Source organism: Corvus hawaiiensis, chromosome 7, assembly GCF_020740725.1.
Source record: "Corvus hawaiiensis isolate bCorHaw1 chromosome 7, bCorHaw1.pri.cur, whole genome shotgun sequence".
Taxonomy (NCBI): Eukaryota; Metazoa; Chordata; class Aves; order Passeriformes; family Corvidae; genus Corvus; species Corvus hawaiiensis.
The window spans coordinates 39202179-39228563 of NC_063219.1; the positions used below are offsets into that span (position 1 = coordinate 39202179).

The 26385-nt window shown below is 39.9% G+C and overlaps 1 protein-coding gene across 5 annotated transcripts in view; it reads right to left on the minus strand.

Annotated features, from left to right (window-relative positions):
• The window catches only part of NEB (nebulin), a 105000-nt gene that overhangs the window by 37627 nt on the left and 40988 nt on the right, over positions 1-26385 (minus strand). For all 5 annotated transcript variants that reach the window (XM_048308734.1, XM_048308735.1, XM_048308733.1 and 2 more), the window contains exons 61-107: positions 26102-26305; positions 25733-25837; positions 24938-25045; positions 24087-24398; positions 23459-23662; positions 22787-22891; positions 22178-22285; positions 21193-21504; positions 20654-20857; positions 19940-20044; positions 19655-19762; positions 19220-19531; positions 18416-18619; positions 18137-18241; positions 17525-17632; positions 17071-17382; positions 16267-16470; positions 15988-16092; positions 15376-15483; positions 14922-15233; positions 13790-13993; positions 13465-13569; positions 12902-13006; positions 12505-12816; positions 12101-12205; positions 11752-11850; positions 11471-11572; positions 11182-11289; positions 10048-10359; positions 9819-9923; positions 9630-9734; positions 8865-8969; positions 7853-7960; positions 7650-7763; positions 6607-6804; positions 5888-5992; positions 5332-5436; positions 5148-5252; positions 4555-4662; positions 3787-3900; positions 3157-3354; positions 2235-2339; positions 1901-2005; positions 1528-1635; positions 1146-1253; positions 699-806; positions 79-183 (exon numbers count right to left, since the gene is read on the minus strand). In XM_048308734.1, coding sequence (XP_048164691.1) covers positions 79-183; positions 699-806; positions 1146-1253; positions 1528-1635; positions 1901-2005; positions 2235-2339; positions 3157-3354; positions 3787-3900; positions 4555-4662; positions 5148-5252; positions 5332-5436; positions 5888-5992; positions 6607-6804; positions 7650-7763; positions 7853-7960; positions 8865-8969; positions 9630-9734; positions 9819-9923; positions 10048-10359; positions 11182-11289; positions 11471-11572; positions 11752-11850; positions 12101-12205; positions 12505-12816; positions 12902-13006; positions 13465-13569; positions 13790-13993; positions 14922-15233; positions 15376-15483; positions 15988-16092; positions 16267-16470; positions 17071-17382; positions 17525-17632; positions 18137-18241; positions 18416-18619; positions 19220-19531; positions 19655-19762; positions 19940-20044; positions 20654-20857; positions 21193-21504; positions 22178-22285; positions 22787-22891; positions 23459-23662; positions 24087-24398; positions 24938-25045; positions 25733-25837; positions 26102-26305 — 7206 coding nt within the window. The remainder of the gene's footprint in view (positions 1-78; positions 184-698; positions 807-1145; positions 1254-1527; positions 1636-1900; positions 2006-2234; positions 2340-3156; positions 3355-3786; positions 3901-4554; positions 4663-5147; positions 5253-5331; positions 5437-5887; positions 5993-6606; positions 6805-7649; positions 7764-7852; positions 7961-8864; positions 8970-9629; positions 9735-9818; positions 9924-10047; positions 10360-11181; positions 11290-11470; positions 11573-11751; positions 11851-12100; positions 12206-12504; positions 12817-12901; positions 13007-13464; positions 13570-13789; positions 13994-14921; positions 15234-15375; positions 15484-15987; positions 16093-16266; positions 16471-17070; positions 17383-17524; positions 17633-18136; positions 18242-18415; positions 18620-19219; positions 19532-19654; positions 19763-19939; positions 20045-20653; positions 20858-21192; positions 21505-22177; positions 22286-22786; positions 22892-23458; positions 23663-24086; positions 24399-24937; positions 25046-25732; positions 25838-26101; positions 26306-26385) is intronic.

The window sequence follows — 26385 nt, forward strand, 5'->3', positions numbered from 1 at the left end:
AGAACAAAACAGCATTTCACATGTTTGCTCAGGGAATAATCCCAGTTTCTTCTGTTATTCTGTTAGGAGGGCACCTACATCACTGACAGCCTCCTGGGTGGCTCTGACTTGGCGGATTTCGGGCGTGTCGGGGGTGGTGTGGATCTTGTCCTTGTTCTTGTGGTACGTTGCCCTGTACAGCCTCTGTCACAAGAGAGAACATTCTGCACTTTAACATAGTTTAAAACATTGGAAAACCTTGAATGGCAAAGAAGCTCAGCACACCATAAGCACTTCTTAGACAAATTACTATTTTCTACCCAGGTGGAGATTTTCCATAATTGTTTTCAGTAGGAGAATCTCAGACTCTAATCCTAAAAACATGTAAATACATATATTTAATTTTCATGCTGTTAAAGCCAATTATCAAAAAAGTGAAAAAATATATATAAAACCCAAAACTATTGCAAACCAATTTTATACAGATACAATAATTTCTATTCAACTTTAATCACAGCTAATAAACTTAGGCTGCAATTTTATATTATGGTAACAGTTTCAGCCTGGATCAATGATCCCTCACCATTCTTGATGGATACTTCTCTAAATAAAAGCCTAAAGGAAGAGGGATCCTACAACTTCCCAGTCAATGTACTCTCATTATGCATATTTTGGGCACTACAAATACAACTGAAAGCAAATACATATATTTACTGTACCTCATTAATGACTTGATTGACCTTCCTCACGTTTTCAAAGCCAACATCTTTAGGTCCCAGAGTGTAGCCCTTGGCTTTCATGTGTTCATAGGCTTCTTTATATTTCAGCTATAAAAAGTACAACAAAAACAACACAGAAACTAAATTTGATCATCATTCTACTTACACTGCACTTCTGACAGCAATTTATGCTCTATAAAGAGACATTTTTAGAGATAAACAAGTGAGATGTAGCTGTATCAGAGTTAAATAAACACATCATAATTATTTCTCCCTCTATCATATGGCCCAAGGTTAATAATATATTCCATTTCTCTTGCCTCTAATAAGGTATTTGCATATTGCTGAGGAAATTTATATTTTGATAGCAAAGGTCCAAGCTGAGAGTCCCTTATCTGGGGCTGCTGATCATTCCCATGGTGTAAAAGGCTTTAGTCCCTGACTTACATCACTGCCGATGTGTTGGACGTGTTTGGCATGCTGGAAGTGTGGAGTGTCCGTGGGAAGGCTGTATCCAGTGGGCAGAGCATTCACACCAGCCCAGCGATACAAATTCTGCAAGAGGAGAGAGGAAGACTTTGTGCAACTGTGAGCCATATCTGAGAGGAAAATCCCTTCATCTCAGAAATCCCTCAATCACAACTGGCAAAAGATTTCCCTCATGTCTGCATTAAAATGCATCCTTGTTGCTTAAATGAGGATATTTTCCCACTTTCATTTTAGAGCAGTGACATGCAGCTTCACCTGAAAAGCTAAAACCAGATACTGACATCCAAAGAATTTGGTGTTTCAGTATCAGAAACTCTGTGGAACCCAGTTTTGTACTTACCTCACTCTGTATTTTGTTTGCATTATATGCCCGCTCCAAATCCACAGTTTTATCAGTAGAGATCATCTTGCCTTTGACATTCTGCTTGTAATCACCACGATAGACAGCCTGGGAAAGAGAAAAAGTCATAATTGCCAGGTTCTCTCACAGAATGTTTTGTTTGCACACAATGGGAATTGCTCCTAAAGAAACTGGATGAAGGTTTTTTGGCTTCAGGCAACTAATGGTTTTAGTGATTGTGTCTACAATGAGGTGTAGATAACCAGCAATGAATAAATTATTAAGTTATTAAAAAATATTAAAAGTCACATTTCTAAAGCTGGTGAGGTAACAGCACTTGGAATAGCGGCTGGCAGGTGAGACAAGCACTTACTTCACTTAAATTCAAGGCACTGAGCACATTCTGGACGTAGACAGGAGTGTCTGTGACCACAGTGAAGTCCTTCTTCATTTTTTCTGCCTTAGATTTGTACTTAATCTGCAGAGAGAAATAAAAGAGCTCTATTTACTATTTATTTTATCAAATAATTATTCTTTTAACAAAGCAGCACTGAAACAGAAAGTATATTGAAACTATGGCTGGTTATTTAATAAATCCTTCAACCAAGAAGGATAAATAACATTTTCCAGACTACACCTGGAGTAGAACAAAGCTACAGTGAAGTGAAAAAGAAGACTAAGAAGCAAACCCAGAGTTATGCACTCACATCATTGCGAAGGTCATAGGCGTGCTTGGCATGGAGGATTTCAGGAGTGTCCCAGACAAAGCAGCCAATGCCTTTCAGCCAGTTCAGATCATCCTTGTAGACCACCTAAGGAATCAGAGAAGGAACCTGTAAGAATCCCATTAGGATCTAACCCCTCATTTCTAAATCACTCTGAAACACCCTGTCAAATGATGGCAAGGGGAGTTTCTACCACTCTGATTTTTTTTTTTGTTTGAGAAAATCAAAACAATCCCTTTTGGAATTTAAATAATTTTTGTTCAATTTGCTTCAATTTGGGCAATAAACTAAAAATCCAATGAATTTTTTAAAAAACTACCTGCACATCCTACTGGGCACTGATTTACTGCCAGATCCTACTGCTGGGCTGACCTACCTAGGCAAGTGTGTAGAAGCTTTGTCCAACCAGGATTTTCTCAGACTTCCAAAGTTTCCACACCTCATGCAACCAAATAAAGGACAATTTAGAGACAGGGATGGCTGCATGGGTAGAATGGTAATGTTATGACCCAAATGCCTACACCGATAGCATTGAAATTATTGAAATTGTTGCACAGAGAGGTTGTGGACTCCCCACACCCAGGAGTGGCCAAGGCCAGGTTGGACAGCTCTTGGAGCACTCTGGGACAGTGGGAGGTGTCCCTGCCCATGGCAAGGGGTGGAATAGATGAGCTTTAAGGTTCTTTCCAACCCAAACCATTCCGGGATTTTCTGATTCTATTCAACTAAGCCCCATCTCAACTACACATTCATTGCCAAGTGTTACAAAACCACAACACAACGAAGTGAAGTGACGACTTCAGAGCACTCCTGCGAAATTTTTGCTAAATTATTTCCTCTAACAGAGCATAAATGAAGGAATGATCTCAGCAGTGAGCCAGGAAGAGGTGATTTGTGGACTTACATCACTGACTTGGTCGGTGACTTTTCGCACGTGGGCGTTGACCTGCAGGTCTGGCAGGCAGATCCACTCGTGGAGCCGCGTGCGATAATCGACCTCGCTGATCTTCTTCTGGGCATCCTTGGCTGAAATGATGTCCACCATGTCTGGGATAATGTGGACCTTGGCTTTGGTCTTCTCATAGGTTTCTTTGTACAGACGCTGTGGAGTTAAAGCACAAACTGTCGGTAAATTTGGAGGAAATCATTGCTGTTTTCATGGGATGTCAGTGGGAGAGCGATTGCTTTGGCCATGACTAAAACTTGTATCTGGCCTGCTCTAAAAATAATTTGCAGAATCTCAGCAATGCAGCTGAAATATTATTTGTTCAATTTTCATTGTGCTGATGGGTTAAAAGGAGGCAGATGATGATTTTACCCACAATTACACTAAAGGTTTGGCCATGCAGGCAATGCAATAATTGAATTAAAACTGAAATTTATGGTTGTATCCTAGAATTTGGCAAATACTGAACACTGCCAAATGCACATGGGAATGTGATGTCTGGATCATAGCACGTGGATTCTTTGAGGGGTGGCTTCTGAGATAAGCATGGCTTTATCAGGAAAACTCATGTCCAGAAGCAACACTTACGTCAATGTTGAGCTTCCCAACTCTGAGGCACCTTGCTGTATTGGGATCATCCTCAACACCTCTGGGGAGGGTGTACAGGGCTTTGAACTTGTCATATTCCTCACGGTACTTGACCTGAGCAGAAGCAAAGAAATGCAACGATTAACTGACTCTGATGGGTCAGTTGTGTTTTTGGAACAAAACTCATCATCATTAAGCAAGAAGTTGAGTCCAACAAGTAGAGAAAGGCTTTAAAGCAGGATTTTGGTTTTCTGTTTTGTCTGAAGTGGTAAAGAAAGCACATCATAAGAATCAGGTTGTAAGAATAACAGCTGACTAGAGCATTTTAAAAATCAATAGATGTAGTGTAAGGTACTTATTTATTGTTCCAGCTCTTTCATTTAGAGAGATCTGTGGAGTGGTCTCTCTTAATTCTAAGTTCAGTAAAGCCTAAGATGTTTTCTATACTTAATAAGCATTATTTGAAGATTTTTGGTGTTTTTCTGACCTGAAGGCTCATGACATTTAGACTAGAAAAACCCTAACATTTTCAGTTTGGATTACTATAAAAAAATTACTTTTTTCTCCATGACAAGAAGCCACAAAGGACTGTTACCCAAACAATTATCAGAGAAAAATTATTATCTACAGATATATATTATGTCTCAGCAAAAAAGGGAAGCTAAATTAAAGTTTAAAAAATATTTATATCCATAGTAGATGCACGACATGAAGGATTTAATTGTTAGAATTCATGATCTGATTTAAAAAAATATTTAATTCACTTACAATGCTTGCATTGTGCTTCAGTTCTTTGGCACGTGCTAAGGCTACAGCATCTGAGGGCATTGCATAGCTGGTGGCCTTCACTTTTTCCCAGGTTTTCTTGTAGAGATTCTGTGGGGAAACAGAAAGTTTGTGTGAGTGGAAAAATAATTCTCATAAATAATAACCATCAACCAATAGAAATTAAAAGCCCTTTTGCTTTTATTTAGACACCACACAGTAAAATATTGTAAACAAGACATTAATACCTAATATGAAGTTTAATCTTGACAGTGCATGTAAAGGGTGATAAAAATGCTTTCTGACTATTCATGTCTGTTCTCATATGAGGGTTTTAGTTTTGTTCAGGTGTAATTTTGTTCAGGGAATCCATTTATTAATCCAGGTGTTTTGCCAACTGGCATTACATTTGGAAAATATGGCCCTTGCCTGAAATACAACATCTCCCCCGAGATCAGGTAGTGCAGAGGGCCAGCACTGGCTTTGATAAGCTCCTTGTTTGGATGTTTATCTTCAAACAGAGTGAGCAAACAAAATAAAACAAAAAACCCATATTAAAGGTCTGAAGAGAAAAAAAATCCTGTAGAAACACTTACATCACTATAGAGATGTTTCAAACTATGAATTCTTTCTGAATCCACTGTGTCAGTCACAGTTGTGTACTTGTCCTTAGTTTTTTGGAATTCCTCCTTGTATTTCACCTAGAAGATGAAAGCTGGGTTTAGTGAATTGTTTCAATGCTCAGAAGGACAATCCTGAGTAGAAAAGGTGGGGATTCACCTCACTGGCATTGGCAGCACTTTGCAGAGCAGTCACATAGACAGGGGTGTCTGTAACCACACTGAAGTTCTGGAAGTTCTCCTTCCCTGCAGAGGTGTATTTTATCTAAGGAAACAAAACCAACAAAACACTCATTATAGTGCTGAAATATAGTACCTGGAAATCCCCTGCCTTCCTTTAAAAAAAGCTTCCTTTAAAATCACATCTTTACAACTGAAATTGAGGATTACACCTCACTTAAGACCAACTCTAAAAGTGACAGGTCATAAAATAGAAATACTCAATATACAGCCAGGATGAACCAAGGAAAAATGAAACTAAAAACCACAGTTGTCTTTCCATTCTCCTAAGTTTTCTCCTCCTCCAACAACACAAGTGATGTCTCTACAGAAGCAATTCAAAGATTGTACTATCACAGTTTGAACAAAATATTTCTGATGTAACAGGAGTCACTTCCTTCTGCTCTGGACTAGGACATGTCAACCTAAAAGGAAACATAAATGGAAAATATATATATATATATAAATATTTATTTATTTAAGGAAAACATACTTACCTGGCTCTGGAGGTCATAGGATTTCTTAGCCTGTAGGATTTGTGGAGTATCCCAGACATAACATCCAAGTCCCTTCAGCCAATTTAAGTCATCTTTATACACAGTCTACATGGAAGTGAACAGAACATTATGTTAGGAAGGAATTTGCCTTCTGCCAATCAAACCAAGGAATTCTGCATACTAATAAACCAGGCAATTAACACACCCTCCGATTTTATTGGGAAGGTTGGTTGGCCCAAGCTGAGACACCACTGACTGCAGAATATGAGCACCATTCTCTCAGCTGTGGGCTGATACAATCCCAACAAACAAGGGGAATTCTTTTCCAGACCCACTGGATCCAGAAGGATTCTGGATGCTGTACTGGCCCCTGTGCTAATTCCAGCATTCCCAATTACAATAGATAAGGATCACTGCAGTGATTGGTACTAAGAATCTAAAGCCATGGTTATTAATTTCATATTTAAATATCATGGAAGATATTCGAAAGTATTTTATATTTAAATAACTTGGAATAAATGATGGGAAAGGCTTCTATAATGTCAAACAAACGGGTTCAGTAAGTTCATGTAAGTTCTAGAAGGGTTTGGACAACACCCTCAGGCTCCTGGTGGGACTTTTAGGGTGTCCTGAGCAGGGCCAGGAGTTGGACTGGATGACCCTGATGGGTCCCTTCCAACTCAGCCTATTCTGTGATTCTAAATAAAAGATAAACATACATCACTCAGAATCTCCTGGGCTTTTCTGGCGTGGATAACATCATTTTCTTCAGGTGAACAATTCCACTGATGGAAGTAAGTGCGGTATTCCAGGTCACTGAGGATGTACTGGCACTTCTTGGCTAGGACGTGGTTCATCATGTCGGTTGGAATATGGACATTTTTCTTGGTGTCTTCATAATTCTTTCTGTAGGCCAGCTGAAAAGCAAACATTGGGGAAAAGGTGAGAGAAAATAAGAGTGATTTTCTGCATCATTTTGGATTTTGGACTAAAAGGTGACAGCACAATCTGAGATAAATTTCCTGGATTTAGTAGCTAAACTCCCATGGGATTCAACAAGATGAAATTTTAAATTGGATATTAATAACCCTTTATTCTGATGAGGTTCTAGAAGGACAAGAATTACCTCCACTTGCAGTTTTAACAGCTGGTGAGAAAACTAACAAGTCTTCAGGATTAAAAAAGTCATGCTCCAAACATGGTTTTTATCTAATTAAAGACAGAATATTTGGGATTACACTGATTTTATGCCCTGCATGACATGCTGTATGTGCAGTGCTGAGAACAGCAACACACCAAATGTGCATTTACTTTTCCAGTTCTTAAATTCCTATTTCTACTCAAAATCTACACTTTTATTTGTAAAGGAAATGAAACACACATGGCATTTTTTACTGCTCAGATCCTTACACTGAAATAGAATAAGGGTTTTTTCCTCATTCTAATATTTCTAATAGCTAAAAAAATACCTTCTCAATCTCCTAAATCATTTAAAATTCAATTATTCAACCCACATATAAAATAAGCATTCAGGAAACATAAACACATTGAAATAATTTTTACTGATATTATTGTGGATTGATGTTGAGGTTGGACTTAGTCTTGCAAATCTTTTCCAACCTTAATGATCCTGTGATTCCATAGTTCTATTAAGCTTTGCATTATTTATGCTTAAGTAATGAAATAGTGAATTTCATCACTGGAATAAATGGTGCAATAAAGCAAATGGAAAATATTCCAGTCAGACTCATTCGTTCCTTACCGCGCTCCTCATTTTCTGGAATTCCAGGGAGTGAATGACACCAGGGAAATCACCAATATCCTTCCCAGCCAGGTAATGGCCTTTCAGCTTCTCATATATTTCCTTATATTTAAGCTGAAAAATATTCACGTGGAAATTTTAAACATTCATTCTAACAACATATTGGGAGAAAAAAAGGGAAAGAATGGGAAATCCCTCCTGACCTCGCTGTTGATGTGGTTTGCATGTTTGGCTCCCACAAGTGGAATGTATTTCTCATCCAGAGTGTATCCAATGGGCTTGCTCAGTTCCCAAGCCTTCTTATAATGTTTCTAGACAAACAAAGCACATACAGGTTTTGATGAAAAAAATCAATTTTACTTCCCAAGAAGCCTGACTCTGCCATTCATACACACATGGGATATGACATGGAATACAGGATATTTTTACAGAGTGGGTCCCAATAAATTAAATGGAGAATGTTCATTTTGAAAAGTCATTCAATGCGAGGCACACAGAACAAGTGTTCACTTCAGAAAGCTACCTGAGCACAAATTTGAGCTGATTTCTTCTTTCTTTACTATATTTACACCAGAAGAGTAATAAAAATATCCAAAATATAGATATGAACTCTTGTTTAAAAGTGCAGTATAGAATTGAGATTGATAATTTTAAAGATGATCAAAATTGTGAAAATCTTCAAGAAATACTGGTGTTTATTAAAGAAACATTAGTGCCAGTGGCACTTTCCTAATACGTATTTTGTTAAATATTAAATATATTCACTTTCAGACAAAATTATGAAGTGCCTAGTCATATGAAGGAATAATCACTTATATTTTCAAAAAATAGAGGTTTCTCATTAAAATTAGTGAGACAACTCAAAAGTAACTGCTTAATAATGTAAATCATCTACAGTTTTCCTTTCTTATGAAAAAAGTAAATTTAAAATTTATCAGTAGTCTCAGAAGGTATTATTGGATGGAATTATATTTGGTTTTGTCACACTATTATGACTTCCAAGCATCACACAGCTGTGCCTTAAGATCACTTCAATAAGGAAAGAAATTATCCTGGTTCCAATAATCCAAACTGGGAAAAGCTGAAATAAAAAGGGATTAAATAACTTTCCCAGTGCCTCTTCTGAGAGTACAACAGTTCCTCAAGTCCACCCCACATTCTGTTGCTTTTAAAGCAAGGGAATCAGTGCTTAGGTTGATATTTATGGGATCTCACCTCACTGTGGAGCAAGGCCATGTCTTTGGCGTGGTGCAGAGCAGGAGTATCATCAGACCCAATATACTGACCTTTCTCCTGGTTAAATGTTTCTTTGTATTTTAGCTACAAAAGAAAACAGTGTTAATTCCACAGGAGAAATATATTATTATCATTATTATTACTACTACTCCATCTATTAGAAGGAGACATTAATTTTCTCTTAAGTTATCATGCAATAATGTTGTGTAGGACATTCCAGCCACTGTAGTACCCAGGAAAATGTCCCTGTGTCACCTCAAAATCCACATGGTATTCTTAAAAAATTTAAGATACTGCTCAGCAAATAGTTTAGCAACATCAGGAACTCCACAAACCGTTCACCAAGAACAGGACTCAGTTTTCAACTACTATAAGAAAAATCTTTGCAAACTCTAAGTCAGGGACATGCTATATTCTTCTACAGGAAAATGTTAAATTTTCCTATAGAAATATTAGAAATATAGACATTATTGAATAATATAGAATACTATTCAATAATATAGGGAGATTAGAAATACAGAAATATTGACTAATATAGAATTATTATTGCTATAGAAATATAGCAAGATAGTCTTGTTCATTCATATCACTTCTTACTTATTTACCCCAGGAAAGCCCATTATTAATGAAGCAGCATGTGCTCACACATACGTATGGCTAAATATAGTATTGGCTAGCAAAAGCAATTAAATCACCTACTCATTCTTGTAAATAAGTTTATATTTAAAAAAAAAAAGTACATACATCACTCTGATTGACAGAGTTCATCTTTGCCAAAACGATGTCAGGAGTGTCAACCACGCTGGTGTAGTTGGAAAAGTTCTCAAGGGCTTCTTTTGTGTATGCTCTCTGCAAAGAGGTGAAAAAATGTCTTAGACACTGTGTATGAGAAAGAAGTGCTAATTGTGGAAATGCTGGAATATATGCTCTTACCTTGTTTATCAGTTCTTGTGCATTCTTAACTTTCTTATGCTCCACTGAATCGAGAGGGATCCAACCACAGCCACGAAGCCACTCCAAATCAGCTTTGTAAATGTTCTAAGTCAGAAAGAAAATGCAAAAGGACAGAAATTACTGAACTCAGGATGGATTGTGTACTGTGGGCAATATCCTTAGGCCAGACCACGTGGAAATGACCTCGTAGGGCTGTACCATCACTCACATCACTTTGCAGGTCGTAGGCCTTCCGTGCCTGGATGCAGTCATTCTGGTCAGGGTGGCAGGTCCACTCGTGCAGGTAGTGGCGATACTCAACGTCACTGACCAAGTTCTGGCACTCCTTTGCTGCCACAACTGACATGGCATCCGAAGGCATGTGGATTTTGGACTTGGTTTTGTTGTAGTCTGATTTGTACAGCCTGTCGTTCTGGATCTCACCCGCGTGCTCGTACCACACCAGCTTGGGGTCATCCCTCATCTTGGCAACTCCCACATAGTGACCTCTCTGCTTGACATACTCAGCTTTGTATTTCAGCTGATGGAAGAGGAGAGAAATACAGATAAAATCAGCACTGGCTGTATCCACTCTGGTTCTAACCTGAGAACAGCTTCAGGTTTGTCAACACAAAGAGCAGATGAGACAGGGAGTTGTCAAACAGAGCCTTAGGTTATGGGTACACGACCAGATAAAAATCGTGTCACAAACAATAATACTACTTTGTATAGGCCTTCCAGTTCAAAATATAGCATTTTCTAATCTAATACTCCCAATTTTCAGTAAATAGTATCATCAACAGAAGAGGAAATAATTGTTAGAAAATGTTTTCTAACAAGTGCATTTAGTCTCATTTTGGCAACAAATTACTTCAGATTGTCTGAAGAGTGGATGCTTATTTAAGGTATTTACATCACGCTGTTTTGACAAAATGTTTATTGCAAATAAGAGTCATGTAATATTTTCAATATCCATTATACAAATGTTTAAAATGTATGGTGTGTACTGGCCTACAGGTTTGGATAGGCCAAAAGGTGAAACCAGAGCCATGTATGTTACAATCATAGTATCACTTCAATTATGTAACACAAAGTACAGAAGTCCAGCTCAGTTGATTTTGGAAGACTTGTTTCTGGAGAGAGTGAATGTGGAAGGGTCAAGCTGACCTTTCAGCACTGATATCTCCAAACGCCATAATCACAAAGATGGCTGAATTGTTTGGAGGACAGTGGAATTCATGGATCATGAAAAGTCTGCATGTTACCCCAAATGGAAAGCTTTTAAAGCCTGGCAATGAATTTTGAAAGCCTTTAACATTTCAGGCTTCCAAGCAGTCATCTTCCTAATGAGAAAAATCATTACCTCACTTTGGACATCACTTGAGTGTTTGGCATGAGAGATCTGCACCGTGTCAGGAGGCAAGAGGTAACCAGTGGCTTTTTCTTTCTCCCAACTTTCCTTGTATAAATTCTGTGGAAAACAAAAGTGATGAGGAATTCAACACTACTACAATGATAATGATTACTGAATATATGTCGTTTATATAGAAGTATGAGGATAACAAATCCTTCTTTCAGGTTGTTCTTAATAAGGCATGTTTTCTAAATACCTAAAAAATGTGAGTAGAAGCTGTCAAGGAGCGACCATGTACCTGATTTAGAATTCTGGCTGCCTCTCGGGCCATATCCAGCTGTGGTGTATCTGTGAGAGTGTAATTTGACTTGGCCTCATTCCATTCTTTGTGGTATTTAACCTAGGACACAGAAAAAAATGACTGCCTTGGTAGCACCACCACAGAACTAGGAAAACACCATAATTTACACATGAAATAATGAACCAACCCCTGAATTTGCAAGGCCATTAGATCTTAAAAGCACATTAAATACAAATTCACAGAAGTCAAATGTAGCCCAAAACTGAGAGCAAACTTACATCACTGAGAATTTCAGTGCTGTTCTTTGCTGTGACATAATCAACTCTGTCAGCCACAGGAGTAAATGGGAGAGTTTCAACTTTTGTGCGGTACTTTCTCTGTACAAGGCGAAAGAAGAACAAATTACCCCGGAATATCTGACACTTAATACAGCAAGTCTGAATAGATACACATGACAAGGAAGTTCACATGAAGAAAAACTTCTCCATACACAATGAATGTTGTGAAAACATTACAGCTGTATTTTCCATTTGAAAAAAAAAAACCATGATGTGTTTAACCACTTAAAATACTTTGAGTGAAAAATATCCCTGAAGAAAATTGATATACTGAAAAACATTTGCTTACCTCACTCAGGAGATCTCCAGCATGTTTGGCATGCTTGACTCCAACAGAATCATTTGGCAACCATCCAATTCCCCGCAGCCATTCCAGATCAGCTTTATAAACAGCCTGGGAAAACAAAATAGGGTCCATGCTGTTAGCTACAGTTCCCAGTGCAATCCAGCCAGATTAATAAAGGCAGGCATTTACTTCCAGTGGTTAAAAGGGATCAGTAATTCCAACATGAGCACTACATCTGAATTTATCACCCTTCAATCGTGGCAATTTATACTTGACCTATACTTTGCAACTCTGACAAAGAGCATGGTGGGTTCCCTGAATTCAGACAATTCCACTCCTCAGAGCTGAAGCAGAATAAGAAGAGGTAATACAGGATTAAGTTAAGGGGTGTTCTCAGGTGAACTTACATCACTCTGGAGGTCGTAGGCTTGCCTGGCGTGAATGATATCGTTCTGGTCAGGGAGGCAGATCCACTGGTGCAGGTAATGCCGGTAATCGGTGTCGCTCACCAGGCTCTGCCCATGCTTGGCTGACACAATGGACATCATGTCCACTGGCAAGTGGCACTGGGTCTTCAGCTTGGCAAAGTACTTCTTGTACTCTCGTTCGCTCTGAACTTTGCCTATGTCCAGGGCAAACTGGATTCTGGAATCTCCCCTTGCATTCGGCACGCCCACATAGTGTCCTTTCTGCTTCTCGTGGTCCAGCTTGTATTTGTACTGGGTGAAGAGCAGAGGTCACCATTAGTAACAGTTAACATGCAAGAGCTCTTGGAGCATGTGACACGCCTCTTTTGGCACTTACATCACTGGCAATCTCTCTAGAAGCCTTGGCTGCCTTGATTGGAATTGCATCTGCTCTCAAATCGTAGCTCACCTTCAGCTCATCCCAAGCACCTTTATAATGTTTCTGAAAAGACAGAGAAAACATCACACACATGCTGAATGCTCTGGCATCTGCCATTATAGAAACACAGTTTCCAGCCATTTATTTGCTGGATGTTTTTGAGCATTACTCCTGCTCCTAACCATAAATGCAGCTGCCTCTGAAACATGCAAGACTGGTTGTGCAACCTATAAAGCACAGAAGGGTGTTTGTAAAACTGTAGAAAATATTTATATGCCTTGGATTCTCATCCATTTTAATAAAATATTCCCTCAGTGGGGCATGATATTAATAATTTTTAAATAGCTGTATGTAAGTATTTACTTTTAAATGGCTAAATACTTCAAGGATCTTCAGTACAGGGAAGGGAAATGTTGCAAGCCCTGTATGAGGACAGATTTCACTGAAATTCAAAGAGATTCAACATGTTAGAAGGATATAATTCACAGACTATTTTAGAGAAAACAGAATGATAAACATACCTGGCTGTAATTAACAGCATTAGCCTTGGCTAGATTGATTTCAGGTGTGTCTGGCATAATGTGGATCATAGTCTTGTCCTTTTCCCAGGCTTCTTTGTATTTTGGCTGTTAAAACAGCAATTTAATAATATCATCAGAATTGTGGAATTTTACTTATCAATAACATAAAATCCCATAAATCTCTCCTGACTTATCATCTCTAAAGAATAAAATGTTTGGAAAAGCATTACACTTAAAACACCATCAGTTTTATATTTTAGCAGTGAGATTTCTCTTCAGCTTTAGTTTCTAGTCTGGAAGCTGCTTTGAGGAGGTTGGAACGTACAATGCTGATCTGTTCAGCATTGGTTTTGGCCAGAACAACATCTGGGGAATCCACAACACTGGTGTATTTCAGGCTGTCAATGGGGGTCCGATACACGTTGTCACTCAGGAGATCCTGGGCATTCTTCACCCTCTTAATTTCTGGAGAGTCGTTGGGTAACCAGCCAATTCCACGGAGCCACTCTAGGTCTGACTTATACACAGCCTGTGTGAGATGGTCAGAAAAGGAAAACATTGTTCAAAATGATTGTCTTAATTATTTTAAGCTATGCAAAGCAGATTATGTTTTATAAACCTAGCTAGAGTCAGATTAATCCTTTTTACATAAAGGAGATGTTCGGTGTCATAAGTAAAATTAAATCTGGCACCAAGGTTTTAAGTAGTTCATTTCTTAAACAACACATTCTAAACATTGTAAGGGGAAACAATTGGAAGCAGTTGCAGTTGAGGATGATAAATATTAAGAGCTTAGAAGAGTCTTCCTGTCATCTCCAAAATACTTATTTCTAGTCATTTCAACAATTCACAAGTCCTAACAAAACCCCAAGCTACCTACCAGGAAAATTGGCAAAAAGTAAGGAACAGGAACCTCATGTCCAAAGCTTGTAATTGAAACAGTGGAAGAGGGACTGATGTTGACTGTTAAGTAGCAAAGCCAGGTCAGGAAATCAGCTGCACTGACTCCTTCTGCTTTGCAATCAGACACTAAAACCTCTCATTGGCTACCTCACAGAGCTTTCTTCCAATTAAATAAATTTCCCAGCTGACTCAAGCAAACAGAAGTAACAAGAGCCACCTGATTCCAAGGCAGCAAACAGCTGTTATTCCTAAGTCCCATCAAAGCAGGAAAGGCAAATCCTTCATCCTCTCCAGACAACACCACTTCAAAAAATCCAAATCCACCACAAAAGTATGATGTAACACAGCAGCTATCAACTGAAGTTTCAGAACATTTAGAGGTAAAAGCAATGCTTTTTAAGGGTGTAGAGGAGCAGATAATAGCAGTAGCAAAAAATTGAAGAAAACAATGTAAATAGAAATCTGTTGTGACTGTATAGCATTGAACAATCAGAGTAAGGCTATAATATATTAAATAATAGGAGTAGTAACCACACATCTCTATGCATACTCACGTCGCTCTGGAGGTCGTAGGCCTGCCGTGCGTGGATCACGTCATTCTGGTCAGGAAGGCAGGTCCACTGGTGCAGGTAGTGCCTGTAGTCAATGTCACTGACCAGGGTCTGACACTCCTTGGCTGCCTGCACCGACAGGGCATCCACAGGGATGTGGATATGGGTCTTGGAATCATTGTAGGCCTTCTTGTAGAGGCGGTCGTTCTGCAGGGCCATGGCGCGCGCGGCCTGCACCAGCTTGGGGTCCTCCTTGGCACTGGGGCACCCGATGTAGTGGCCTTTTTGCTTCTCGTGGGTTTCTTTGTACTTGTACTGGAAATACAGAGAGAACAAAAGGCGTGTTGCTCACCTGGACACAGCCACCAGACAAAAGGCTTCCAGCTCCCCAGGCTGTCAGCCTGAGCTTCACTCAGTTCTGCTGAGACACAAGCACCACATGAAGAGAAGGCTGTACCTCACTGGCAATGTCTCTGGAGGCCTTGGCTTGCTTGATGGGAATGGCATCAGCTCTTAGGTCATAGCTTTTCGCCTTGGCCTCATCCCAGGCCTTCTGATAATGTTTCTGCAAGGAAAATTAATCACCTTTGTTAAACATAGTGAAATGCCTTCTCTAAAAATCTACTTCCTTGGAATGACCGGCTTGGGAGCCCTGTTTGCCTCCTATAACTGGCAGAGTTACAATAATGATCCTGGCAAGTGTCTTAACAGAAAACTCATGACTTAAAATAGGTGCGAGATCCAAAAGACAAAGAGGCAGCAGAAATATTCCTGAAGACAGACTACTATGTCTGCAGACTCCAACAACTCCTCCATGGAAATTACTTGGCAGGTTTTGCCAAAGGGAGCAGGAGTTGTGTGGAATTGCACACTGAGCTTGGGTGTTTGCTCATGAACACACCACCTGTTGATAGGCTGAAAGGTGATAAAGAGCCCCTGGATGTAATTTCCTGTTTACAAGCACATTAGAAGGTGGATTTGTACACCACAATTTACAGCAAAAACTGAAAGAACAATTGCCAGTCTTCACTTTCTAACGCTTCACAAGGATTTCATTTTGTTTTCTTACATTGCTGATGTTGATAGCATTGACTTTGGACTGCAGCATGACAGGAGTGTCCGAAGGGAGGGAAATCTGGGTCTTGTCTTTATCCCAGGCCTCACGATACAGACGCTGAGGAGAAAAGAAAGGAAGAATAATGGCATTTCAATAGGGTGAGAAAAAAGCACCAACAGGAATTCTTTGGTAATTCCAATTTGCAAAACCTTCAACTCGACATTCCTGTGGTAGACCACAAAGAGAAGAAATGAATCCCGTAAGTGAAAGGGGAGTGCAAGGTGAGCTTACATCACTGAGCTGCATGGCATTGGTCTTGGCCAGGACAACATCTGGGGAGTCAGTGATGCTGGTGAACTTCAGCTGCTCCGGCCGCGTGCGGTACAAGCGCTCATTGAGGAGCTCCTGGGCTTTCTTGGCTTTGACCACATCCACAGAACCTTCTGTTAGCCAGCCAATGCCTCGCAGCCATTCCAGGTCGGACTTGTACACGTTCTACAAACAAATCAAGGGTTACTGGCATTGCAGAGATAACTTTTTTGCCCAGAGAGCTTGTGGACTCTCAGTCCATGAGGACATTCAAGACCAGTCTGGATGAGGCTCTGAATAACCAGGTCTAGTGCAAGGAGTCCCTGCCCATGGCAGGGGGTTGGAATAAGATGATCTTTTCCAATCCAAACCATTTTGGGATTCTGTAGTTCTAACTAAGTGCAAGAAGGTTTTTTTCCCCAACTTCTCCTCATACTCTTACGCAACAAGCAGCCAATGAGACTGTGGTGGAGAAGGTCCTTTCTAGACACAGAACCCCTGATTTGCACAGCAACAACAATACTCTTAAGATGCTGCATTCAAACCAGGGGCATCATATGCAAGTACTCTGCAAGCAAACGTTCTACAGTAGACCAAGAAAACATGGCTTCCCTATGAACTGCCCCGAATATTTCTGGCCTCCAGGCTGAAATCCTTTGGAAAGGATAACATACCAGGACAGACTGTAGGCTCATGAACATGCATTTAGAAATGCATTTGCCAGTCACTAACAAACAGAGCCTCACACAGCCGCACTAAAGCTTTCCTACAGTTATTGTCACTCACGTCGCTCTGGAGGTCGTAGGCCTGCCGTGCGTGGATCACGTCATTCTGGTCAGGAAGGCAGGTCCACTGGTGCAGGTAGTGCCTGTAGTCAATGTCACTGACCAGGGTCTGACACTCCTTGGCTGCCTGCACCGACAGGGCATCCACAGGGATGTGGATATGGGTCTTGGAATCATTGTAGGCCTTCTTGTAGAGGCGGTCGTTCTGCAGGGCCATGGCGCGCGCGGCCTGCACCAGCTTGGGGTCCTCCTTGGCACTGGGGCACCCGATGTAGTGGCCTTTTTGCTTCTCGTGGGTTTCTTTGTACTTGTACTGGAAATACAGAGAGAACAAAAGGCGTGTTGCTCACCTGGACACAGCCACCAGACAAAAGGCTTCCAGCTCCCCAGGCTGTCAGCCTGAGCTTCACTCAGTTCTGCTGAGACACAAGCACCACATGAAGAGAAGGCTGTACCTCACTGGCAATGTCTCTGGAGGCCTTGGCTTGCTTGATGGGAATGGCATCAGCTCTTAGGTCATAGCTTTTCGCCTTGGCCTCATCCCAGGCCTTCTGATAATGTTTCTGCAAGGAAAATTAATCACCTTTGTTAAACATAGTGAAATGCCTTCTCTAAAAATCTACTTCCTTGGAATGACCGGCTTGGGAGCCCTGTTTGCCTCCTATAACTGGCAGAGTTACAATAATGATCCTGGCAAGTGTCTTAACAGAAAACTCATGACTTAAAATAGGTGCGAGATCCAAAAGACAAAGAGGCAGCAGAAATATTCCTGAAGACAGACTACTATGTCTGCAGACTCCAACAACTCCTCCATGGAAATTACTTGGCAGGTTTTGCCAAAGGGAGCAGGAGTTGTGTGGAATTGCACACTGAGCTTGGGTGTTTGCTCATGAACACACCACCTGTTGATAGGCTGAAAGGTGATAAAGAGCCCCTGGATGTAATTTCCTGTTTACAAGCACATTAGAAGGTGGATTTGTACACCACAATTTACAGCAAAAACTGAAAGAACAATTGCCAGTCTTCACTTTCTAACGCTTCACAAGGATTTCATTTTGTTTTCTTACATTGCTGATGTTGATAGCGTTGACTTTGGACTGCAGCATGACAGGAGTGTCCGAAGGGAGGGAAATCTGGGTCTTGTCTTTATCCCAGGCCTCACGATACAGACGCTGAGGAGAAAAGAAAGGAAGAATAATGGCATTTCAATAGGGTGAGAAAAAAGCACCAACAGGAATTCTTTGGTAATTCCAATTTGCAAAACCTTCAACTCGACATTCCTGTGGTAGACCACAAAGAAAAGAAATGAATCCCGTAAGTGAAAGGGGAGTGCAAGGTGAGCTTACATCACTGAGCTGCATGGCATTGGTCTTGGCCAGGACAACATCTGGGGAGTCAGTGATGCTGGTGAACTTCAGCTGCTCCGGCCGCGTGCGGTACAAGCGCTCATTGAGGAGCTCCTGGGCTTTCTTGGCTTTGACCACATCCACAGAACCTTCTGTTAGCCAGCCAATGCCTCGCAGCCATTCCAGGTCGGACTTGTACACGTTCTACAAACAAATCAAGGGTTACTGGCATTGCAGAGATAACTTTTTTGCCCAGAGAGCTTGTGGACTCTCAGTCCATGAGGACATTCAAGACCAGTCTGGATGAGGCTCTGAATAACCAGGTCTAGTGCAAGGAGTCCCTGCCCATGGCAGGGGGTTGGAATAAGATGATCTTTTCCAATCCAAACCATTTTGGGATTCTGTAGTTCTAACTAAGTGCAAGAAGGTTTTTTTCCCCAACTTCTCCTCGTACTCTTACGCAACAAGCAGCCAATGAGACTGTGGTGGAGAAGGTCCTTTCTAGACACAGAACCCCTGATTTGCACAGCAACAACAATACTCTTAAGATGCTGCATTCAAACCAGGGGCATCATATGCAAGTACTCTGCAAGCAAACGTTCTACAGTAGACCAAGAAAACATGGCTTCCCTATGAACTGCCCCGAATATTTCTGGCCTCCAGGCTGAAATCCTTTGGAAAGGATAACATACCAGGACAGACTGTAGGCTCATGAACATGCATTTAGAAATGCATTTGCCAGTCACTAACAAACAGAGCCTCACACAGCCGCACTAAAGCTTTCCTACAGTTATTGTCACTCACGTCGCTCTGGAGGTCGTAGGCCTGCCGTGCGTGGATCACGTCATTCTGGTCAGGAAGGCAGGTCCACTGGTGCAGGTAGTGCCTGTAGTCAACATCACTGACCAAGGTCTGACACTCCTTGGCTGCCTGCACCGACAGGGCATCCACAGGGATGTGGATATGGGTCTTGGAATCATTGTAGGCCTTCTTGTAGAGGCGGTCGTTCTGCAGGGCCATGGCGCGCGCGGCCTGCACCAGCTTGGGGTCCTCCTTGGCACTGGGGCACCCGATGTAGTGGCCTTTCTCCTTCTCATGGGTTTCTTTGTACTTGTACTGGAAATACAAAAAGAAGTGAATCTGGGATGAAGGTGCCATAATTTCCTATTGCTACTGATCACAAAAATATATATTCTTGTTTTTAAGATAATTGAAAATAAATGTAAAGGATGAACATACGTCACTCGCAATATCTCTTGATGCTTTGGCGGCTTTGATTGGAATTGCATCAGCTCTCAGGTCATAACCTTTCTTTTTGGCCTCTTCCCAGGCTTGTACATAAAGTTTCTACACAAAAGAAGACAGAAAATGACTTATCAATATTTTGAAAGATGGGATTTCTGCATTTCATCATTTTTTCTCAAAGTTTTCATGAATGCGTATTTTAGAACATCTTTATGATTAAAGAAATTCTGACTTAACTCTAAATTTCCACTAGTTTAGTGAATGTTTAAATGTCCTTACATGGCTAACATTGGCTGCATTGGCCTTTGCTAACAGGATGTCTGGTGTGTCAGGCATGACATGGATGGACTTCTTGTCTGCATCCCAGGCTTCTGTGTACAAGCGCTACGAGAGAGGAAAACAGCCCTTTACAAACAGTTCTTTATGAAATTATTTTTAAATTATTTTACAATTATTTTACAAACTGCTATGGGTAGCTCAAGTCAGCTCTAAATACCCTGACTCAGCAAAGCTTCTCTCTGAAACAGCTCAAGAAGGAAACTTTGTCCCTCCTGATTATTTCTCAGGCTAAGCTGGTGCAGCAATTGATTGATTTTGGATTGTGGAGAAACAGCCATAGGAGGAAAACTATTAATTATTGTGTGTAAGTTGTTTGATTATGTTTCTTATAAAGGAGGAGGTACTTAGTGACTTTCACCCTCCAGATCTGAGATACATTGCAGGAGTTTCACATTCAGAGAACTTACAATATTTCCTCATAACTTGTTCATCATGCAGTATTATTCTTGGAAAATCTGTGATTTAAGGGAGTTTTTTCTGGAGATTTTTACCAACTGCTCACGGCAGATTGAGCCGTGAAGGAACAGCTTTCCTGTATAATGGCTGAATCTGGACATTGATTTTCTCTTAAATCCACAAGTCTTTAGCTTTACTTTGTATTTTGTACTTTTCACCTCATGAACAAGTTCTATTAACTGGCAATACTACCCTCACCTTGTTCATGATCTCAGCATTCTGCTTGGCTAAGACCATGGCCAAGGAATCGGTCACGCTGGTAAATTTGATTTTGTCGGCAGGTTGGCGATACTTCCTCTCACTGAGGATTTCTCCGGCTTTCTTGGCTTTCTCAACTTCCAAGGAACCAATAGGAACCCATCCAATGCCTCTCAGCCATTCCAGGTCTGATTTGTAAACAGCCTGAAAAAATTTGAAAGTTTGTTACATATATGCAAGTGTGATCAAATATTAAAATTAATATAAATGAGCACATCCTATATGAACAACTGGGTATGTTTCTGAGGATATGGTTCTGAAAACAGTTGTTATTTTTGAAGATTAACTAAAATAGTTAATAAATATACCTCAGGTTAAGGACTGAAAAAATAGAATTAAACATAAATTTGATGAAAGAATAATAAACATTTCAGCAAGTCTGATGCAAGTGACTAAGGTGTATAATCCATACTTTAAAACTTAGATTTACAAGACACAGAGTATTTAATTATGTATGACAAATGTAAGGATTTGCTCACATCACTCTGGAGGTCGTAGGCTCGCTTGGCGTGGATCACGTCGTTCTGGTCGGGCAGACAGATCCATTGGTGCAGGTAGTGCCTGTAGTCAACGTCACTGACCAGCTCCTGGCACCTCTTGGCCAACACAATTCCCAGCATGTCCACAGGGCTGCTGAAGCGCGTCTTGGACTTCTCAAAGTCTTTCTTGTACTCTCTGTCACTCTGGATCTTGGCCGCGTGCATCGACCACATCATCTTGGGGTCATCCTCGATGTTCCTGGCCCCGATGTGGTGGCCCAGCTGCTTCCGATACCCCTCCTTGTACTTGTACTGCAGGGAAAAAAAATACACATATATATTTATATATATTATCTTTTTTTAACACAAAGCATTTAAATAGATTTCTTGGTAGAAAAACAAGGAGCATAAAAATCTGTTATCCTCTGTCTCTTAGTGATGTTGACTCATGCCAGAAGCAAAACCTGTCTCAGTCACTGCAGAATTTTTTCCTGGTTTTGTATTCCAACATTTTGAATTTCAATGTGACACTGAAACAAATTTCTTTCCTCCAGAAAAGACAAGCATATAGACTTTTAGAATTTATTTACTTACATATCTCTTTTGGGGACATATTTTAAAGTACTTCCTATTTTGAACCAAAAATTAACTTGACAAACTCTAGCATGGACTCCTACATCTTTTTGATCATCCATGGATGGCAATGGGGGCCATAGAAACAATTTTCATGTTATTATATTTATTTGTTACTGTGATACATAACTCATGCAAAAATAGTAGCTATCCATTCCTTTTGTGCACTAAGGCATGAGCTAGAATCACCATAAAAATAGATTTCAATATTATCTATTTTGTGAAATATGACATTAACAAACAATGGAACAACCATTCTGATTCTTTCCCATTACCAAATCCTTACAGAAATAAAAACAAAGCCTTTTCCCATTACCAAATCCTCACAGAAATGAGAACAAAGCCTGCTTACCTCACTGGCAATCTCTCTGGAGGCTTTGGCAGATTGAATGGGAATGGCATCATAACGCAAATCATGGCCCTTCTTCTTCGACTCCTCTAAGGCCAGTTTGTACATTTTCTGTGAGAAAAAATTCACATTTTAGTTTAAAAAACAAAATACCAAATTGCATTTCAGTTAAGCACAACTGTGCAGTAAAACAAATGAAGTCCCTAAACAATATTGTTAATCTTCAGACAAATTTAATACTGTTCTCTAGAAAAGAAAAAAAAAAAAAAAAGCGGATTTCAAAGACCTTGTAATTTTATTTTAGATGTTTGGAAAATGGAAATCATTTAGGGAAGGCAAAGACTGGAACATTTAAAAAGTTAAATTACCTATTTCCACAAATTGCTGTAGAAATAGTTTCTCATTTATGTCAGATAATATATTTTAAAAGACCCATTAGATATCCAAGAGGTAAATTCCAATGAAAGAACAACTTTGATTTCATCACTGGAAGTGGCAATTTGTGAAACTAAACAACCTGACAATATTTTAATATTAATAAATGATCAAAGGTGAATATAGTGGTACTTATCAGAAACCCTTTAATTGTCTCAACTCTTCAGTTGCACTCACCTCACTGTAGTTCAATCTGTTCTGTTTGGCCAGCAGGATTTCTGGGGTGTCAGGCATGACATGAATCGTGGTCTTGTCTTTGTTCCACGCTTCAGTGTACAAACGCTATGAAGGAAAACAGGAAGAGATTTATAGGACATTCCAAACCAGGTTCATGTCTCAATAACCATGGAAAACCCATTAATTAAAATGATAGGAACCTGGTCTAGTAAAAATTGCCCTTTCCCATGGCAGGGAGTTGGAACAAAATGATCTTTAATGTCCCTTCTAACCCAAACCGTTCTATGATACTATGAAATATAAGATGGATAGACAGTTATGTGTTAACCTGGTAGAAATAACATCAACAAAAGGAGAATTTATCTGAGGGAGTTTAAAAACATTAAGGAAACTGCCACATTGCTTCAGAATAATGAATAATCCAAAGCATCATTAGTGCACACTGCACACACAAGTCAAGGAAAAGATTTAAATGTAAAATGCTGAATATCACACAAATTTGAGTCTTCCACTACCTGGCCCAAGAGTTTTGAGTGAAATAACAAGAGCACACTGATTGAAAATACATCATGTCTGAACTGCAGCATTGCTTGTGCTCAGTTGATTCCCAGTCCTGTCTCCAGGGATGAGGTACAGACCTCTGATGTGTCACCCAGTGGCTTCAGGACTCACCTTGTTCATGGTGTCTGCGTTCTGCTTGGCCAACACCATCTCCAGGGAATCTGTGACACTCGTGAACTTGATGGTGTCTGGACGCTGGCGGTAAATTTTATCACTCAGGATCTCCCCTGCTCTCTTGGCTTTCTCAACTTCCAAGGAACCAATTGGGACCCAACCAATGCCCCGCAGCCATTCAAGGTCAGACTTGTAGCAGTTCTGTTACAAGAAAACGTTACACAAGTTATTTTAATAAAACAGTCATAATTATAATAATGTATGTTACACCGTGCAACTTTCCAAAGGAAAATAACCTTCCTATCAGCTCTTCATTCAAATAAATGCAAAGCTGTAGAGAAAACTGTAGAAAAACTGACTGCATTTTCACCTACATTAAGGGTGAAACCATTATCCAAGTTTCACAGAATTGTAAATGATAAATAGTCCAAATCCTGGAATTACAGGATTTCATTTAAATATCAGTTAGTTAATATAACACGTAGGAGATATGAGTGTCAATTAACCATGAAACATAATAATAAATCTCAAGAAGTTGGTTCTACCACATCAGAACATGATGGCCTGATCCAATTATGTAAAATAAACTCATTCCTCAGCAAAAATTAAATGCCAGAGAACTCACATCACTCTGGAGGTCGTAGGCTCGCTTGGCGTGGATCACGTCGTTCTGGTCGGGCAGACAGATCCACTGGTGCAGGTAGTGCCTGTAGTCAACGTCACTGACCAGCTCCTGGCACCTCTTGGCCAACACAATTCCCAGCATGTCCACAGGGCTGCTGAAGCGCGTCTTGGTCTTCTCAAAGGCTTTCTTGTACTCTCTGTCACTCTGGATCTTGGCCACGTGCATCGACCACATCATCTTGGGGTCATCCTCGATGTTCCTGGCCCCGATGTGGTGGCCCAGCTGCTTCCGATACCCCTCCTTGTACTTATACTGAAACACAAACCAAGATATTACATTTCTGTATCACCTCTAAATATCAGTTAGTAATATTAAATATTTCTGCCAATAACCTTTCCAAACTTATTTATAGCCTGCCTTTAAAAAAAACCTAAATAGTCAGATCAATTCTCATGCTAATAACACGGATTCTGGCACTAAAGTTTTTTGCTGCTTGAGTTAGAACTCTAAACAGAAATTTTTTATCATTTTGTATTTTGAAGAAATATGCTTCACTAATATTAGTGAGAAATAATCCTGGTCTTACTAAATGCATTTAATCCTTATTACATATAATGTAAATACTTATTTACACATATGGGGTTACGAGCTATACAATTATCATGATAGCAGAATTATATTGTTCTTATAATTATCAACATCTATTTTTTTAAACATACATGATAATTTGCTTGCAAAAAATCTATTACTTAAGGTCATAGTTTAGCTGCAGCATCTTTTACAGAATTCAGCTGATAATTTTCAGGTTGCAGAGGAGAGAGGTCAACATAGAAAGAAAAGTAGATTCTTACATCACTGGCAATTTCCCTGGATGCTTTGGCTGCTTGGATGGGGATGGCATCAGCTCTCAAATCATAGCCTTCCTTCTTGGCATCTTCCATGGCCTGTCTGTATTGTTTCTAGATGAAGAATTAAACAATGGGACTCATATAAGTTTCATATATTATATTCTATGCAAAACAAATTGCTTGGAAGTAGATCTAAACATTGTGTTTAGATTTATTACACCCAGTTTTATCCACCTTTAACTCAAAGCCTCAGATCAGTAGCAGATACAAATTCATATCAAAGGAATACCTTTGCTAAATACATTTGTAAATTAATTTTTCTTTTACTGCTTTAAATAATGTAACACTGACTACAATTTAGAGCTAACTTTTTCTTCTATACAAGTGGAGAAAACCTACTTTTTAAAGCCACCAATGTGCCTTACCATTGTGAACTTGTTTGCCTAAAATAACTTTGAACACTGGCATCACAGCATTTCAGAATTGTGCTGGTAATTGCCTTTTTGGTATTAATTTTTGCCTTCCCAACATTATGCACACTGGCAGAAATGACTCCCAAAAATTCAGTGGAAACACACAACTTGTGTGGAATTTATGGAATTTCTTCTCACCATTGCTCACTGCTCTATGTACACACTACTACAAATATCCAAACAATACTTTTGAAGTCACAATTTTGTGGATAAATATGGGAGTTACTTAAGGAAGTTGATGGTGATATCTACAGAAGGTTTCCCAGAACATTGCTGACCCAGCCATGACCCAGAGCAGTTACATTTGGAGAGCTCCCACACTCACCAGACTGTAGTTTTTCTTGTTCTCTCTTGCCAGTGTGATTTCAGGCGTGTCAGGCATTATGTGGATTTGTGTCTTGTCTTTATCCCAGGCCTCAGTATACAGACGCTGCAGGAGAAACACAGCAGAGTATTTGGAGACCTTCACAATTGATAATTGTGACAAATTAACTTAGTAATTATCTTAGGAAGACATTATTAAATCAACTCTTGATAAAAGTAAGTTTCCCATTGATTACCAAGAATGGAACTTACAATTTACAGCCTTACTGTGCTGAAATCTCACAGCACAAGCACAGGTCTGTGGTCCTAGTCCTGTCTCAAGGGTTTAAGCAGAAACTGTTAATGTGTTACCTGATCAAATCTGCCTCACCTTATTCATGTTGTCTGCATTCTGCTTGGCCAACACCATTGGGAGGGAATCGGGGATGCTGGTGAACTTGATGGTGTCCGGATGCTGGCGGTAAATTTTATCACTCAGGATCTCCCCTGCCTTTTTGGCCTTCTCAACTTCCAAGGAACCAATCGGGACCCAACCAATGCCCCGCAGCCATTCCAGGTCAGACTTGTAGCAGTTCTGTTACAAAATATAAAGGCAGCAGTTAAAAATTTCCCCTTTATATGTTAATTAGTATTTAAATGTATTACAGTTACCAA